Source organism: Melopsittacus undulatus, chromosome 7, assembly GCF_012275295.1.
Source record: "Melopsittacus undulatus isolate bMelUnd1 chromosome 7, bMelUnd1.mat.Z, whole genome shotgun sequence".
Taxonomy (NCBI): domain Eukaryota; kingdom Metazoa; phylum Chordata; class Aves; order Psittaciformes; family Psittaculidae; genus Melopsittacus; species Melopsittacus undulatus.
The window spans coordinates 53,538,686-53,552,379 of NC_047533.1; the positions used below are offsets into that span (position 1 = coordinate 53,538,686).

General features: G+C 38.3%; 1 protein-coding gene across 1 annotated transcript in view; it reads right to left on the reverse strand.

Annotated features, from left to right (window-relative positions):
- Window positions 1-8,617: 8,617 nt before the first annotated feature.
- DKK2 (dickkopf WNT signaling pathway inhibitor 2) overlaps window positions 8,618-13,694 on the reverse strand; it is a 46,225-nt gene continuing 41,148 nt past the window's right edge. The window contains exon 4 of the mRNA XM_031048511.2: window positions 8,618-13,656. Within this exon, the coding sequence (XP_030904371.1) occupies window positions 13,406-13,656 (251 nt within the window). The 3' untranslated portion in view covers window positions 8,618-13,405. The remainder of the gene's footprint in view (window positions 13,657-13,694) is intronic.

Sequence of the window (13,694 nt, forward strand, 5' to 3'; positions counted from 1 at the left end):
AGCCAAGGAAAAGTAAAGATTTGTGGGAAACAATATATGAGGAGAGGAAGATGAGAAGGGCAGCTGCAGAGCACAGCAGAGGTGAAGGGATTGAGCTGAGTGTGGAACAAGTTTGGGTGAAGCAGCCTGCTGTCAAGGGCAGTCTAAGTCTAGTCAGAATTGAGACAATATGTTCAGTATCAGCAGTCCCTGCTTTAGCTTTTTCTGTGGCTGCTCAGCTGGCTTCAGCACCTGGTACTGCTTCGTTGCATTTTCTTTTGCAAAGCTCACATGGCTTGAGTCAGAGGAGGTCACCTCTGTGGGACATATACTGCCTCTGACAGTGAGTGGTCCAGGCCCCTTGCAGGGCACAACGAGGGGCAGGAGAACAGGCTGCAGCAGCCAGGATTCTCACCCTTTCCTTTCCTCCAGACTGAGCCCTTGAGAAGCTCTTCCATCTTCAATGAGAAAGCTCAAGGTTTTTAAGTGTACAGAAAGTATCCTGCACTTGAGTAAAAAGTGTGGTATGCAGGATTTGTGTACAAAAGTATTCTTTTTCTATCCAGTGTATTAGAAGTTTGTCACTAGGATTTAAATTCAAATTACAATTCTGAAAGTATGTCTGCTAATGATATGACAGGTTCAAGTGTAGCAACACTAATATAACAATTATAGAAGTCATAAGATGTATTTATTTAATGAAAATTGTTGAAAAGTTCAGCTCAAAATACAGGAAAATTGCTAAAAAGTCAGTGTTTCTGAAAATCTCACTTGATTTGTCCTCATTTGACATCTCAGTCAAATGACAAATCAAAAGTCCCCCTCATTTCAAGACTGAAACTGTGTGTTTTGTCTCTGCCAAGCACTCTTCATGAACAAAACAAATAATGGGAAGTTTGTTTATTTATGTTTGTTTGGTTTGCTTATTGTAAATTGTAAGTTCAGTTAAATCATTATAGCCACGTGAATGTGATCTCATTCAGAGGCAGGAAAATTAGTTCAACTTACTTCTCATACAGGAAAAAATACAGTAGAAATCTAGCCCTTGGCATTTGATATATAAGGTTTAATTAATTTGAATGCTTAAGATCTTTTATTAAGTTCAAAGTATGGATGTTAGACTGTTGGATCTGTATTTTTAGATTCTGGGTAAGAACATGCCTTGCTTGAGAACAATTAAGTAGTATAAAGATCTTTATTCATCCTGTGCATTGTCTAGTATATTCTGAAAGCTTTTTAATATAGCATGTTACAGTGGCTGTCCTTCCCTTCACCAATCAGAACCAATTCCAAAATACTGTTTCACAATCTGTGTCCTTAGTTTTCCTAGCTCAGATGCATTTGAAAAACAATTAAAAAGGCTCTAAGGGACAAAATTGCTATAAACAGAACTATTCATTTTTGTTAGAAATATGATATCAATGTTCAGCAATTTTCAAAGACAGTAAAAAATTATTCAAATTATATAGAAGCATGGTCCTTATAATTTTTTTTTGTTGTTGAGGAAAATCACAAAATCCCACAGGATCACAGAATCCCAAGGGTTGGAAGGGACCTCAAAGATCATCTAGTCCAACCCCCCTGCAAGAGCAGGGTAACCTAGAGTACATCACACAGAAACTTGTCCAGGTGGGCTTTGAATATCTCCAACATAGGAGACTCCACAACCTCCCTGGGCAACCTGTTCCAGTGCTCTGTCACTCTCACAGTAAAGAAGTTCTTCCTGACGTTAACGTGGAACCTCCTATGCTCCAGTTTACACCCATTGCCCCTTGTCCTATCACTGGATATCACTGAAAAAAGCCTAACTCCATCATCCTGACACCCACCCTTTACATATTTGTAAACACTGATGAGGTCACCCTTCAGTCTCCTCCAAGCTAAAGAGACCCAGCTCCCTCAGCCTCTTGTCATACGGGAGGTGTTCCACTCCCTTAATCATCTTTGTGGCTCTGCGCTGGACTCTTTCATGCAATTCTCTGTCCTTCTTGAACTGGGGGGCCCAGAACTGGACACTCATTAATGGGCTCATTAATAGAAGCAAATATAAAGGGAAAGTGGGTTTTAGATTTTTCAGTGGAAAGGGTGATATATACAGACATAATAACAGCATGGCTGATTAAAAAAGATATTCATTCCGACATGATGGTTTTTATCTTCAAAACTGGGTGAATTACCTCAGGAGTTGAGCTAACTGTGTATTTTGTCCCTCTGTTTATTTCTAGGACTTTCAGGATTGTTTTGAAGATGGTGAAGTTCATAGACCTCTAGCCTGGCTGCAAAGAGTAAAGGATGCTTTCAGATGAACTTTGTTGTGAGTCATTGACATCACACTCCTTTGATATGTAGAGTTCTGCTAAATGCCTTTAAAAAGGGAAAGTTGTGTTAATTCAGGACTAGGTAGAGGATAATATTTAAAAGCTTAGTCTCTTGTTACAGCCCAAGCATAGTTGAGTCCAGCATATGTCCCACAGCTCCAGACTCAGGCAGGAAATAGCAGTAAACAAAAGCTGCTGGGCAGATGCAATCTGAATTCCTAGAAAATACCTGGCAGGTACTTCCACCCCCACACTGTCCTTCCCAGTTCATGAGTCTAAATGCATCTTCCCTTTCCACTGTGAAATTGACCAAATTTCAGAAAAAAAACCTGTCCTGAGTTACAGCAACTTTCAAAACACTAAAAGTAAAGTGATTTCGGGAAAAAGGTCCAAGAAACTTACACTGAGCAGAAACCTTGCCCCTTCAGAAGGAGTGATGCTGACGTTTGATGAGACTCCTCTGGTTTTAGTGGTTTGGTTTTGGCTAAAGAAAGACTGATAGCGTGAAGAAGAAGGGAGGGAAGTTTTTCTACTTAAGGGAAAAAAAAAAGCATTACAATAATGTACAAAATATGTTTCTATGTCCAACCTTCCTCTTTGAAGGCTGGCATCATTTTGTGGTCAAAAGCTATATAGTGTTTACTTTAGATCTCATTATATTTCATATAATGTACCAAGTTCCTGCATTACAAAGCTTATTTTGACTTATTTCCCTGAGCTGATAATGAATGGCTTTTAATAACCACATGAATCAGTCTTCTGTGCAGGGAACCAAATATGTGTAATGGCATTGGTCAACAGGGCATGATGTGCCCAACCTCCATGGGCTTGTGCAGAGTCACAGAGCCACATATAGGTCTGTCAGTGCCAGAATTGTCACTTTGAGCAGGGAGACATATGTCCATAACCTCTTCTACATTCAGCAGGTGTTTGCTTTTCTCCCATCAGGAGAAGTGAACAGCTTTACTGGACTGCACCATTCAGCTTATCCATCATGTCTACCTTGAGGGCAACCTTGAGTTGGCTATGAATCACTCTGCCTTTCCATATGGGACACACGGTGCTTCAGAGGGCCTTTTCGTATAAAACCACAGGTTCACACAGTCTCTTCCTTTCCCAAGGAGACCCCTCCTCATGGGCCCTGTGGTGGTTGGAATGTTCACCTCACTCAGCATGGTGCAGCTCAAGCTGAGTGAATAACTCCTTAGAGAGACACCTGCCAGGAAAAAAACCAAAGAATGGGCCTCTCCAGCTTATTTCCACCTTGGGCCTCATTATAACAAAATAAGGATTGCCAGTTGGACCAAAGCAGAGCCAAGCTAGGAACTCTGCTTCTCTGGGAATAGGTCCAAGACCACCAACCACCAAGTGTGCAGAGCATTTTACTATCACATCATCAGGACAAGCTGCGGTCCCTTGGTCATGGCTGTTGCTGGAGCAGGGTGCTTTGGGTGAAAGATTGTGGGTTTAAAATTGGGTTGACAAAGTGCCCTGCTCTTCTAATTAGTGGTTCTGTCTAAACCTTTCTCCTCTACCTCCTTAGCTGACCAAAGCCTGCACCTGTCCTCATGCCCCCTGGCAGGCTGTTTTTAATTTACAGCCCTGAAGCCTCCCTTCCATCAGTCCAGGGTTAGGTCGCTACATTTTCCAGGCAATAGATGAAAAAATAAGATTGACAAATGAGTTTAGCATATGACTGTCACGCATCATTTATTAAAAAAAAAAAGATTAACTGGAAGGTCCATCTACTTCTTGTTTGCCTCGCCCATCTGGGAAATGGAGTTTAAATCACCCCATTGCTTTAGGAGCAATTTGTAACCCCAGTGCAGCAGAGGCATATGTTTTTCATGGGATGAGACCACCACATAATAGGTTTCTGCAGTTAGCATGATTATCAAGTGTAGGGGCGAGATATACTTTAAAGTATTGTTGTAGGTGGAAATGTACAGCCACAGAAAGAGCAGTTCTACTTTCCTGGGAAAATACACTGGAGCACTGTCTTCCATGCATTTGCATTTCTTGCATTTGCAGGGTGCATACCTTCCCAGATACTGAGAGCTTGAGTCATTCTTGCTGAAAAGATGTAATAACTTCCTAGAGCCTTTAACAGGCTCATCTTCATGCAGAGTAGGAGGTTTTCACTCTTGTTTTTTTCCTAGCCTCTTTGATTTCCAAACTTCTATTTTTTTCCAACTTACTGACAATAGTCATGCTTTCTAGCTTAAACTCTCCAAATATGGGGGTTTCATGGACCACAGGTTGAAAACTGCTGTAGTGTGAGACATGATGCTGTTTTCATTTTGCTTTAGGAATCATTAACAGAATAATCCCATCTGATGTTTATATTTCCAATTATATGTGAGAGTAAAAATAGTAAAGGTAATAGACCTTTAGCTGTGAACTAGGATGTTCTTGTGCTAACTGCTCATGAATTCAGAACATAAAGCCAGTCCAAAGAGTTTAGACTTCAAGTACAGCGAAGTAGCTGCAGACTGGGAAGAGGGAACTGGACTCTTTCACTAAGTACCTCATTAAGTAGATATAACTTTTTTAAGCATTAAAAATAACAAATTTATTCAAGTACCTAAGGTTACTCGTACCTACTGTTTCTAGAAATAACAGATTTTCTGACCCTTGTATCAAGTAGAACAAGGAAAGTTACAATCCACCTCTCATTGCTAATGTTACCCTCCCAAGAACTGGAAAACATTTCTGTGATGGGAGTTCAGGCAGGGAGGGCTGGAGTTTACATTTCTTGCTATGACCTGAGGAAATTTTCTAAATGTTAGTGTTGCAGTATTATTTTTTTGCAAAATGATTCAGTGGAAGTCTTTATCTAGAGCTGACCAAGCATAAAATCCATGATCAAAATGTTTTCTACTCCCAAATGGAAGTAGTGATAGAAAATTAAAAGATCTTTTATCTTTTCTACAGATTTTCCCACCAGCTCCAGTTCTGATGAGTTTTAAACTGCAGCATCTATTTGAGTGTCTCCACAGGTACTCATTTAAATGTCAGCAAAGCTGACGTGAGCATTTAAGTGCCGATCATTTTAACAGCTACTGTACTTGTCCCAAAATCCCCAACAGTCTCACCATTTTTCCTAGATGCAAAAGCCTCAGATGTCCCCAGTACAGCTATCAAAAACATCCTACTACCTCTCTTCAGCTATTCTATAATGCAAACATGTGCTTTCAGCAAAAAGGACCACAATACAAAAGCTGGTAAGAAGATTGAAATGCAAGTGGCTTTCAGTGTAGAAGTAGCTTGATGAGAAGAAATTAGTAGGTATTAGATGTCTCCTTCATCTAGCAGGAAAAAAAAATCCAAATAAAAACAAATGGGGATAAACCAGATTAATTTATATATGGAACAAGCCACCTCCTCTCTTGATGACTTCAAACTGAGATGGCTTTGAGGTAAATGGTATTTGACATTATGTGCAAGTTGTGCTTTAGGAAAGTGTTTTGACTGTATTTTAAAGGGCTAAGTGGGTAAAATACAGTAGCTTACTATGCACAGAGTATTATGATGACCTACTGGTTCTTTCTGATATGAAGAATTTTAGATTCTTGCATTAGGTTGCCTTCTTTTAACCCCTCATTACTTTATAGGACATCATAATCATCTTTGCAGTAATTTTATTCCTAATATAATCAATAAACCCTTGACCTCTAACCCAATCCTCCTTATTCTCCTCTGTGATTCTTTTCCAGCAACTGTTTTATTCATCCCTGTGATATTATTACTGTTGATCTCTGAAGTGCTTTCAGTTTTGAGTGTTTTTTTGTTTTTATTTTTCAGGAAAGGTGACCTGTGCTGCATGGTGACGCAGGGCCATGTGACAACATTGCTGAAGTGCTGCACCTCAGCTGCTGCTGCTGACCTCTTTCTATAGGACTTTCTGCCTGTTTGATCACTGGTAAATCAGGTTCTCTATTCTCCAAGTGTTTATGTTTCAGCGACATATTTTAGGAAAAACTGTACTGAAAGAAAAAGGAATTTTAACATTTCTTTTAAGCTGCTGTGAAGTTCACCTCATGTTTCCTTGACAGTTTGTCTACTCAATTTGTTATTGCTCAGTAGATATGAGAAACAACCACTCAGTTCTTCTTTCTTCTACATTTCATGCAAGTACTTTAATTGGAATTCTGCAACTGGGCAGTTAGAGGTGGAAATAGTCTGCAAATTCTAACAGTCTATTTTTTCTAAAGGCAGAAATGTGGATTAATAGCCAAAAATTAAATTGGATTTGAACTCTTGGATGAAAATTGATTTCCTGTGTTGTTTTTAGGGCATGTGAAATTACTCTGACAACACAGCTGTGAAGAGCTCATTAAATACATCTTTGGTCGTGCAAGTGAACCTCTGTTCAGATGGGGAAGACAACACTAGAGCAGTTGATACTTATTAAAGGTAAGATGCAATTTAAGTAATTTCATCTTTCGTTAAAATGTTTGGATGCAACACAAGATTTTTTCATATGAATGACTTCCTGTTCATTTGTTCAGAGAGGCTGTGACATCAGTGATGATAATGATTGTCAATATATAAATTATATGGCCAGATTTATGGAACCATGTTGGGAATTGCCTCTTTATAATGAAAACAACTAACTACCACAATGCAGCCAGGGTGAAATCCTATTGCTGTAAAAATGCTGAAAGGCATAGAGCAGTGCAACGTTTACTCTGACAACAATATTATAGCCTTGTTGCCACTCAAGCATTCAGGTAAGTTGTGCCTAAAGCACTAACATATTTTTAGTTTGAATAATTACAAATGTTAAATGATTGCAGCTGGTCATGGGTGACTTTTAGTGTTCAGCATTAAACTTCAGAGAGAAAACTACTTCATTTGATTTCTTCTGCTTTTTGAATATGTACTTATTCTGTGCATTGCACAATATAGTATGCAATTGCAATTGTATAAGCATACATTTCTACAAGAGCTTTTAATTAGTGAACCTCAAAATGTTTGAGAGATGGTACTTGAATAAACAAAGAATTCTGGGTTCTGCTTCAGAGCTTCTGCAAATCTCATGAAAACAGGTTCTGCAATGGGAATTACTATTGTAAGAAAGATTCTATTTGTTGTCAACCTGGACATCTATGAGAATTGTATTTTGGTGTTTCAACATCTGATGATACCAGAAGTAAAAATCTAGAGGTGCAAAGAAACGTTAATCTGATAAATTCATTGGTTTTGATACATTCTGAGGTCTCACTGGATGCTGTGGTAGCAGAGAGAAGGCTTCTCGCTTCACAGTTATTTAGAGTCATCCTCATGAATTTCCAATGGAGCTCATGTATGATTTGCAGACTGTTCCTCCCATAAACATTATATCTCCAGACAGGTTAGAAGAAAGCACTGAGAAAAAGAGCTTTCAAGCAATTAAAATGTTTTAATAACTAACTTAGTCCAGTAGTTCACCAAACTTAACACAATATTTCCAGTTAAAAGTGAGCTGTGTGGGGAAAGGCAGTTATCACCCTTTTCAGATTTTAACACAATAGAAGAGTTAAATGTGATTTGAAACAGAAGCTAACTGTTCTTTGAGAGCATATACATGAGGATTTTCTTTTAGCATTCATTTTTCTAAAGAAGCATTGTTACAATATCCATCACTGCTTAGATAGTGAGACAAAGACATTGCCCAACTAATTTTCAGGTGAATTTTGCTGAAGCTTTTTGTGGTCATTCGATTCATTAATGTAATGGATGCAAAAAATTCCTGGCAAATTTCTTCCAGAAACATGTCATTCATTGCTTCATATGTATATAACCTGATGGTTCCATTCAAAATTGCTGCCATTAAGGAAACAAATAATATCCATGATTTCTATCCTTACAACTGTACTAAATTATTGACATTTTTTATTCATTGTAGATTTAAAAAAAATTGTAAGCTTATTGTGTGAATATTGATGAATAATATGCTCTCAGAAATAAAAAATATACTCTAAGGGATAGAAAACAGGAATATATAGAACATAGCAGCCACACAAGTATGCATTTCTGATTTGTTGACTACTCTTTCTTTGGCCAACTTTGATAACAGCAGTAAAGAATTACAGTATGAATTTTACCAAGGACTCAAAGACTAAGATTTGTGTCAGGAAATCTTTTCGTGTTGACTTTTTTATTTTTCCTCTTCTTTATCTAAATATCTTTTTCCTGAAAAAAAAAAAATAACGAAGAAATAAAGAGGCCTATGCTTTTTAAATTTCTCAAAGTGTTAATTTCCTTTAAAAGATTATTTCCTCTGCTTCAGGAAGCTGGCACGCAGCAAACCACTTCTAAATCAAGCTGCAAGCCGGTACTGTAAAAACAAAGACTTTATTGGTACCAGACATTTGTAAATAAGTAATTGACACTCAAGCTATAACAATAAGCAATTCCAAAAAAAACAGGCAGCTGCCAGAATAAACAAGTTTGCAATGAACTCCATCCAATGCTGTATATCCATCAGGGTCAGTCCCATCAGTGGTGGTCAAAACAATAGCTCTGGGACCAGCTGGAGTTCTGCAGTGAAGCAGCCGTCTCCTGCTTTTGTCTCTTCCTTCCTTCTCCACAGTCTTCCACTGAGATCACTAGGCATAGGCAGGCTGTGAGCTACAGCAATGTTGTCTGAAAATTGTGTCTTCGGGTTGGTGGCAAACTCAAAGCCTCAGGAATTACTGGGAGCTGTATGCACAGCGGACCAAGGTGACAGACATGCTACTGCCAGGGGAATAAAGACTCACTACTTCAGCTTTTGAGGGACTAGAATCACTTGATCAGGCCTTGCCTCTTTGGGTTGCTGCTGTGGGGATGCACCTCAGGAACAGACAGAGCACATTGGCCCTTCTTCCATTATTGGGAGGGATAAGATGAGCATTCATGGTTTTTACAGTAGCATCTAATTAAATTTTGAAGTAGATTTCCCCCTCTTCCCACAATTTTAAGCTTCTTTTCACAGAACTCTCTTAACAATTTTTTTGAAAGGTTGAGGATATCTCTGAAAACTTCTAAAAACCTTGTCTTAGAGTATCTGTTACATGAGTTTCTGCTGGCTTTGACCTTCAGGATATCTCTTTTTAATGGCTTTCCTAGAAGTAAAAAAAACTGGAAAAGATGAAAAATACAGATTTTCTTTGATATCAATCATTAACCTTTTCTTACTGGGAGTGATGATGCAGGGCTCTGAAGCGAAAGCCCAAAACAGTTCATGGTGTTTGGAGAGGGTTTTTTTTTGTTGTTTTTTTTTTCTGAGGCAACATTGAGACGATGAGCGGAAAAATCAGAATACACAGAAGATGGTTTGAATTCTGTTGAATGGTGTTTTAGGTGTCAGGTGCTGGAGGCATGCTGTTGAAAGTGCTGTCATACAGGTAAGTGCATAAGTCTGTTCTAATTGCTTTCATTAAAAAATGTTTAAAATCATAAATACTTATAGGTCACAAACAACATAAGACAAAGCAAATAGTACAGTAATAGACACTTCTACATTTATACTGTAAATCAAATATATGCTGTTATAGTGAAGAAATCCATTATTTTTAGGCAAGTTAATAAGGATTGCCAAAGAGATGTTGCATTGTTGTGGCTATTCTAGGCTAATAGGAAGAGTATTTGAATTGTTCAGCAATAATATTTTCAGTACTTGTGTTATGACAGCAGATTTCTGAAATGTTACTGAGCCAGAGTCAGTCACTCTTAATTCACTTGATGAGTGACACAGAGAATGAGAACAATTATACCCAAATTTAGCTGTTCTTTTATTCTCACATTGATGTATATTATTTCCCCCAAATATTAACTGAATGGCTTCTAAACAATCAGGCTTCAGTCTTGCGAAACTGCTTGCATGCTATTCAGTTCAACTATGCTGCTCAGTACTTATTTGTGGTGTGCAGCGAATGGCCTGTGCCTATTGTTTTTGTTCACAGATTAAATCTCTGAAGGCTTTGGCAGTCATAAGATCTGTTGAAGTCATTGGTCTCTGAAGATGCTCACAACTTGATTATGTTGTTGTTAAGAGTGTTAGAATTTTCAATGACCTACTCACCAAATACTGCAAGTAACAGTAGGAAAACCTTTCTAATTTGTACAAGTGCTAGTGCGACATGAAGACCATTCCATCCTCCAGATGTATATCTGTTTGAGCAAAGGGTTACCATAAACAAGCAACAAGGCTGTTGAGGCCATTGCTCAATAACCACAGCCACTATTTTGCAATGTTTATTGAGCTCTGCAGGGGGTTTCCTGGGAGCAGAACTTGGCTGGTTTTAGTAACAATATTTTCAATTGTGTCTTATGGTTTGTTTCATACTATTAGAGCTGAATGCTGTTACCATTGCAGAATTGCTAGGTATAGATCTTGCAGCAGTGCATTTGTCTGATGTAACCTATTGCAAAATACTGTGTAGTTTAAATACCAGTTTCACCCACAATGGGCCTCTGGTATGTATTAATATTCAGGGAATGTGTCTGAGCATCTTTCGTATTTAACCTGGTCGATTGAACATTAAGAACATTATTTTCAGAACTTATTCTTGAATGTTTAAGCATAAACTGTTCCAAGAGAAACATATAGATAGTTGCCACTTACTTAAACCAGTTGTAGGAATTACACATGGGGATTTTAAGATGGTCTTCATGTGTTTTAGCAAAACTCAGCCTACATAGGGCTTTGAGGCACAAGTACAATCAGATGATTTTTCTTCTACAGCTAAAATATGGGGAGGGAGAGGAGGTGTGTGTGGGGTGTGTGTGTTCCAATATTCCAATAGATTTGCGTCTCTTTACAGAAAGAACTACTCTTCTGAAGCAGCAGGTAAGGAATAGAATATGGGTAAAATACTTGGAGATGAATGGGAGTGGACATTTAATATATTTAATCTTATATCTTATTATACATTTTTCTACATTAAAGTCATCAGGCTGCAAATATATTCTGCTACAAAGCTTTGTGTAAGAAATATCTCTATAAGAAAATACATCTCATAAAACATTTCCTGTAAATAAATTATCCATGTTTTGCAAGAGGAGAAACTGGGTAGACCAATGATAAGAGCTAAAACCTGCTGATAGCCCATTTCAGCAACCCTCCCTGATCACACACTAGGTATTATTTTCTTGTATATGTAGTCACAATGAGAGCAGTAGAGATCCTCTGCCAAGTACATGCTGTGTCACTGTAAATAACAAACACTTGCAAAACTGGTTCCTGTACTTTTTAAATATCTGAAATGATGCTATTTCTGAGCTTTATTCCCATTTAAGCTACACTGGAAAAACTCTGAAATAAGCAGAGTTCCAGTGGTAGGATTTCAAGATAAAACTCTGACTAAGCCTATTAAAAAGTATAGTTTTATTGACCTAGAGCAATCACTCTAGGTCAATAAAAACTAACTCTACTAGGGAAAGAAGGATGTGAAAATCTCTTCTTGCTTAGACTCTAATGAAAGAGAAAGGCAATGTAGATGAGAAGTCAGAGTCAGGTGGTGCAGCTAAGCTACAGCTTTAAAACAACCACTGGTGGAAAAAGGTGTCAGGTATGGGTAACATGGTCTTCAAAGTTAAACTACATATTGGTCTACCCGCATTGTTCAGAGCTGATTGATCAAACAGAAATAAAGGTCATTGTATTACAAAACATGAAAATGGGTAATTATAAACGGGTAATTACAATTTAGCAGTAGGTCAGTTATAGAAGCAGACTTCTTTAAAGAAATATCAGTCTCTTTACCAATGTCTATACAAAGGAATACTTGCAAATAAGTAAAATGAAAGAAGTTTGAAAAGACCTGGGAGACAGGTCAAGGGACAGAGACTGCTATTTTTTAAACAGCACACAAACAATGTAGAGTTATCAGCTGTTTCCACAGTCCATGTACTTCCATCATTCCTGGCAGAACAGTCCAGATAGAGGACATCAAGTTCAGGCTGAATACATGCTGGAGGCTGGTATGCTGTGACATTGCATGATGTTTAATAAGTCATTTGAGGTCGTACCATCTTCTTACAACCTTTTCTGCAGCAGAGGACGTGCTTACAAGAGCCAAGTCCTTTGCTGCTGCTAAAAAACAAATCAGCTATACTGCAGAGTGCCATCAGTAGCCTCTTGCTACTAATAAAATGTACAAATTTGAGTTCATAGCAGTATGCTCTAAACACCTCAACAACTGTTTACATCATCTAACAGCAACAGTGAAACAACTTCATAGCTCTTCATTTTAGGCACTTCAACACTCCTATTTCTTTTGGAAAAAAATCTATAATGCAAGTAAGGCTTAGGCAAGGAAAGTATATTTAGGACTAATGAGCAACTGCCTTTATATTATTCTGGATTCAGCATGCACATATTTGCTTCATCTGTTCAACCCAATGTATACTAGCAGTAAACTGAGACAAATACAAGCGATTAAGTGCCATACTATGATATGGATCTACATAAAGCATTTTAATTTATCTATGTATAGGAAACAAAACCCTGTTTAAATGCCTCCTCTTAAAAACTATTACTCTCTTGAAATGGTGAGATGGCAAGTTTTCACCTCTTTCACAAGGGCCTGCAAAACATAGAGCACTCTTGTCCTGCAGGAGTGCTTTCTTTGCTGAAGTATCAGCCCTGAATGACAAGGGCATGCAGACATTCACAGTAACTTTATTTCCATTTCTCACACTTGCGATGTGGCCAATAATTTGTTGACAGATAAGTCTTCCTGGCATGCACTGCTTTCTATAGGAGTACAATGTATACAATTTATTTAGCAGTTATTACCACACTGGAAACCCACTGTTGTAGCCCTAACACTAACCCCCTGAAACAGCACAGGACAACATGGCAAGTTAAGTGGCATTAATTTCCACTGTACTTGTTTGCATACTAGCCTTTCCCACAAAGTGTAGGAGTTATTTACAGAAAAGCTGCACAGTAGGAGAACTCCAGCTGCACTTGTGTTTACCAGCAGCTCAAATAGAAATGCATTTGGTGTGACTTCTGCTCCTATACTGTTACTTTAGCCATTCTGCTTTCATTTGCAGTCCTTATTTCCCACCATGCCATAATTCATTAAATACCTAAAGCCACAGTCACTTCATACTACCCTCACAATCCTCATTCAGATTTTCTGGCACACATGAAGTCTTGATTTAGAAGAGGAGGTCGCATCTTTCCATACTTTGCAAGACAGCCCCTTGGCACAGTCACATCGTTGGAAAATCTCCAGTCCATGGGCCCCTTTCTTGCGCTGTTTGGTGCACACCTCCCCCTGATGCAACACAGGCTTGCAAATTTTGGTCCAGAAATGTCGAGCACAGCAGTGTCCCTCAATACAGTCTGATGACCGTAGACAGGGATCGCCTTCATGTCCTAAAAAGAAAAACCAAACTATTTTACCTCATGGGAAT